Source organism: Lagopus leucura, unplaced genomic scaffold, assembly GCF_019238085.1.
Source record: "Lagopus leucura isolate 7727_CA_CO unplaced genomic scaffold, USGS_WTPT01 Super-Scaffold_100004, whole genome shotgun sequence".
NCBI lineage: Eukaryota > Metazoa > Chordata > Aves > Galliformes > Phasianidae > Lagopus > Lagopus leucura.
Genome location: NW_024962264.1, coordinates 37,460,373 through 37,464,962, shown reverse-complemented (window position 1 = coordinate 37,464,962; position 4,590 = coordinate 37,460,373). Strand labels below are relative to the sequence as shown.

Here is a 4,590-nt window from a genome sequence, read left to right as displayed (position 1 = left end):
TTTTTTTTTTTTTTTTTTTTTTTTTTTTTTTTTTTTTTTTTTTTAACTTTTCCTTTCCCTCTGGCAGCTCCCATCTCTTCTCGGGCCCGCACTCCTCGTTGCGGGGCCGCCCCAAAGCCCAGCCCGGGGTGCCGGGTGCAACCGCTAATAATAGGGACCGGGGGACCCTTCCTTCTCCTTTTGCTATTCCTTGGTTGTATTCGGTTTATTTTTATCTTATTCTGAGTGTTATTTTGCCCCCTTCCCTCCTCCCCACCCACCCACCTCCCGCAGGTCTTTACTTTCCCACTTTTCCTTTATCTCCCTATAGGATCGTTGTGTAACCCTCTTCCCGACCGACAGCTCGGGGTTGCGCAGTCCCGCTCGCTTTACCGGCTGCTCCCCTCCCTTGTTGTCTCCCGCCTATCTCGGATTACCGCGTATTCTCCTCGATGAAGAGCCATTAATTACCCATTCAGTCAATATTAGGAAGACTACAGAGCTTTTTACATAGGATTAAGAAGACATCAGATTGTTCCATTAGTATATTCCTCCTCACGAATAAGCTTTCCTTATACATTTCGTTTTCCCTGGAGTGAGGCTAACAACTGCTGCATATATTATTCTCACGCGCCGGCGGGGAAGGAAAAAAATAAACCACAATTGATGCGACAGCCGAAACGCGGTATCAAACTTTCGGGTGAGGGGTCTGTCCCCGTCCGGCAGCGGGGGGAGGCGGGGCCACAGCACACACCGGGCACCTTCCGTGGGGCTGGGCGTAAGGCGGGATCACTGCTCCATTTTTCACTTTTTTTTTTTTTTATTTTTTTTTAAGCGTTATGAAGTTACTGAGTGTTCAGCCCAAAGAACGATTTCTTCTTCTGTTCTGCTCCTTTTTTTTTTTTTTTTTTTTTTTTTTTTTTTTCCCCCCCCCCCTCCCATCCAAGGGATTGAAACAATCGATTCGCGCTGGTGCCGCTGATACGGGGCGTACTGTAATCCCAGTGCTTTATACTGGGAGGTGGCCGCTGCTTTAGCGACACCCGCGTTAGCGATTGATGGGGAAGGAATTCTGCAGCACAATTCGGGCAGCTAACGAATTCTATAGATTCTATTCGTTCAATTAAAAACGCACAGGTAGAATCTAAGCATCCCTTGGCCCTTCGTAAAAATTATTCGAATAAGCCCCTCAGAAGCCAGCCTTCCTGTTGGGTGCTTTTCCAACCATATGCACCCAGCAGCAATTTTTCCGCCTCTCCGGGTAATCAGGGCACCCGCCTTTGCCACTCTCGGCTGTAGCGCTATTTTCGCACTTGACTATTTCCATTTCCCCGGGCGCAGCGGTCCCGCTCCCAAGCCGGAGCCCCAGAGCCCGCCACGCTTGCGGCATCTCCGCCCGAATTTCGTTCCCTTCTCCCGCAGGAGCGCTGCATTGACCCGACGCTCGTGTTCTCGCTGCCGTTAGAGGCATCCGTAGGCAGCAACTCCTCGCCGTGCGTCCACCTATAGCTCCCAACCCGCGCAATCACTGCGTCGCGCTGCCCGTTCCCAAACACGCGTTCCGACAGAAGCGGTTCCGGACGGTCCCCGCACTATTTCACTACCCTACGTCTGACGCACAGAAGGACGAAAAATTTCTCTCGGAGTAAACTACGTAAAACCTGAAGTTTTGATGCTCAGGCACAGCCCGCAACCGACTAGCACCGCGGGATTCATAGCGCAACGAAACGAAGGAGGAAAAAAAAAAATCGATAAAACCTCTGCGCAAACCTCTACGGAATTCGAAGACAAATCGCAGAGATTCGGGCTCTGCCCCGCACATCGGGGCGCTCCGAGAGCTGCCACCCGAGCACATCTGCCCCACAACAGCAAGTTGTACAACCCAGCGCTGCTCCATGGGTTCTTGTTCAATTAATGGCATTCAAGCTATTCGGGTAGAGATTTCCCCCTCAGCCCGACGGGTAGGACGCAGAACGGATGATAGGGGAACGAGGCAGGGCATTGTACGTGCACGACAATAACCCGCGTTCCTAATTGACGGTTAAGAAAATATCCGTTTGTTTCTCGGCGGGAGAAGTAAAAGTGAGCATGTCAGCGAGCGCATGGTGGCATTACTTTTATAAATATTTTGAAGAGTAAAGCTGGCAGGGAAGGGCTCGTAAATTTCTTCTATCGGAAAGGTTCCCACTTCCCCATTAGCTTGCGCTCAGAGCTCTGATTAAGACCACCTGTTGGTCGGGAGGGAGGAAGGCCCTCCTTATTTCCCAACCATACATAAAGCGATGTCACCCTTCCTTTCCACGTTATTTAACAGTTATTACCGGCCGAAGGACAAAGTGCCAGCACCCGGCAAAACCGATTTGAGCACAGTTCAACATGGCGTATGCTTCCGGGATTAAAACTTATTGGCTCCTAAAGCCAGCACGGCCGGGATCACCCCGCATTTCACTCTCTGCCGCCCACGATCCTCACCGTAGTGCCTGGCGGGGTGCGATGTCCGATGGCCTCATGGTGCTCTGAGCCTGAGGCTACTCCCAGAACAGCACTGAGCTGCGGGGGTTAACGCGGCATTCCCACAGGGGAGTGTTTAACCACGACACCGGCAAGGCGTGCATTATTAATTCCGTCTAGTTTCCTGTATTATTAATTCAGGTTAATATATTTTATTTAAACAAAATTACGTTTATCTTGGATTAAACAGTCTCTTGGAATACAGAGCGCTTGTTTTCTTCTTTGTAATGTGTTTGCCTGGGTGTTTTTCTTTATCACCCCTTGGGCTCGCCCACCCTCGGGCCCCCTGCAGCGGGCAGAGGATGTGAAGGCGGTGTGGCACCCCTCAGCTATGGGGAGGTTATGGGGGGCTAAAAATGGAAACAATTAAGAAAAAAAAAATCCCCAAGCTAGCAGAGAGAACCCGCCGGCAGCGGAGAGGCACGGTGCGAGCGCTGCGAGCGTTTCGGGGCGTTGCTGGAAGCGGGCGGCTGGGGGAAGGTGCGCACCTGGAGGCGCCGCACGAGCGGCCGGCGGCCGGCAGGGGGCGCCATAGTGCCGCGCAGGCGGGCGGACGGGCGCGGAGCGGCGAGGCCCGCGGAGGAGCTGTGGGCGGCGGGTCCTTGCGTTCCCCCGGCGCCTCCCGGCTCCCCCGTCGGAGGCCGCGGGGCGGTGGGTTCTCTTACCTAGCTGCACGCAGGCTGAGACAAGTTTACGGCAGTTGGACTCCATTACCCGTTATCTGCAAAAGACGAAGCGCGTTGGGTTGTTAAAGCAACGAATCCAGGACTACAGTTACATATATAATAAATATAATAATCACAGCACTTATAATAGCAATTATAATAACAACAGGTGCCCAGGAGCCCCGTCGCAGCCATGCTGACGTGACCTCCCCCCACGGAGACAGGTCGCACCCGGGGAAAATAGAGCGCAGCCCCCGATGCGGCTCCCGGTCCGGCTCCCTCCCGCCGCCACGTTTTGGGGACGCGGAGGAAGGTCCCCAGCCCCCCCGGTCCGAGCGGCTGGGCGGTAAAATCATGGGATTAGTGCCTGATTGAGATGTCTGTTCGGGAGATATTACAAAATTCATTATCACAGCTCTCTACTAACTCGATATGAAGTAACACAGATGGGATTTTATTAGTCCAGGCTTCCAGTGTTTACTTATGATAATTTCGAGGACAATTTGCATGTCACCGTCGCTTCGGTGCGCTTCGTTGCTGCCCCTTTTGTAACGCCCAAGCCGGGCCGGGTCTCGGCAATACCGCAGATGGGACCGGTGCCGGTGGGCAGCGCTCCGTCCACCCCGGCAGCTACGAGAAGGAAAGAGGGACGGGAAAACCCAAAGCAAAGTATCGAGAGGCACGGTACGAGCCTGGCGGTCCCGGGACGCCGTGACACAGCGCTTCTGCCCGAGGCCGACGCGGCTCGGAACGGACGCTGGGCCTAGCGCCGGGCACGGCCTATTTGGGACGCGGCCCGCAGCCCTCGTTCTCCTCCGGCTGCCCGAAACGAGTCCTGCACAGCCAGCGGCCGCCTGCCCACCTCGGGGTCTCGCCTGACCCACGGACGGGACAGCGGCCACGCTGGGGGGAAGTTTGTTCTCCGTATTCACCCGCTTCGATGAAGAAAAATGCCTTTGCAGGGCCGATTTCTGCTCCTTGACTGTAATGCTCCTTCCCTTTCTCACCCTCTTCATTTTGTTTCTTTCTTTTCTTTCTTTCTTTTTTTTTTTTTAATAAAATTCGTATTTTTTTATAAACCACATTGCAGAGCAGGTCCAAGAGGAACGAGAAGCATTTCCCTATAGTCTGCAGCGCGGTGCCTCAATTGCAGGCGGCTCTGCCCTCCACCTATAGTGCCGTTGCTAGTGCCGTATCTCTGCGCACTCCTCGTTCACAATTAAACATTTCTGCAGGCTCACACTAGCAGCCCAGAGAGTTCCTTTCCTTTCCCTTCCCTTCCGTTCCCTTCCCTTCCCGGGCCGGCTCCACTAGGGAAGAACCTGCTAGCAGAACTACCACTGTAAAACCTGCAAGACGCGAACAACGAAGCAGTGTCACACAATGTATTTTTATCTCTTCTTCCCCCGACCCGCCCCGCCCCCCCCCCCCCTTT

At 53.7% G+C, this 4,590-nt stretch overlaps 1 protein-coding gene across 1 annotated transcript in view; it reads right to left on the bottom strand.

Moving 5' to 3' along the window:
- Window positions 1-4,590, bottom strand: part of PITX2 (paired like homeodomain 2) — an 11,346-nt gene that overhangs the window by 5,994 nt on the left and 762 nt on the right. The window contains exon 2 of the mRNA XM_042872147.1: window positions 3,156-3,211. Coding sequence (XP_042728081.1) covers window positions 3,156-3,201 — 46 coding nt within the window. The 5' untranslated portion in view covers window positions 3,202-3,211. The remainder of the gene's footprint in view (window positions 1-3,155; window positions 3,212-4,590) is intronic.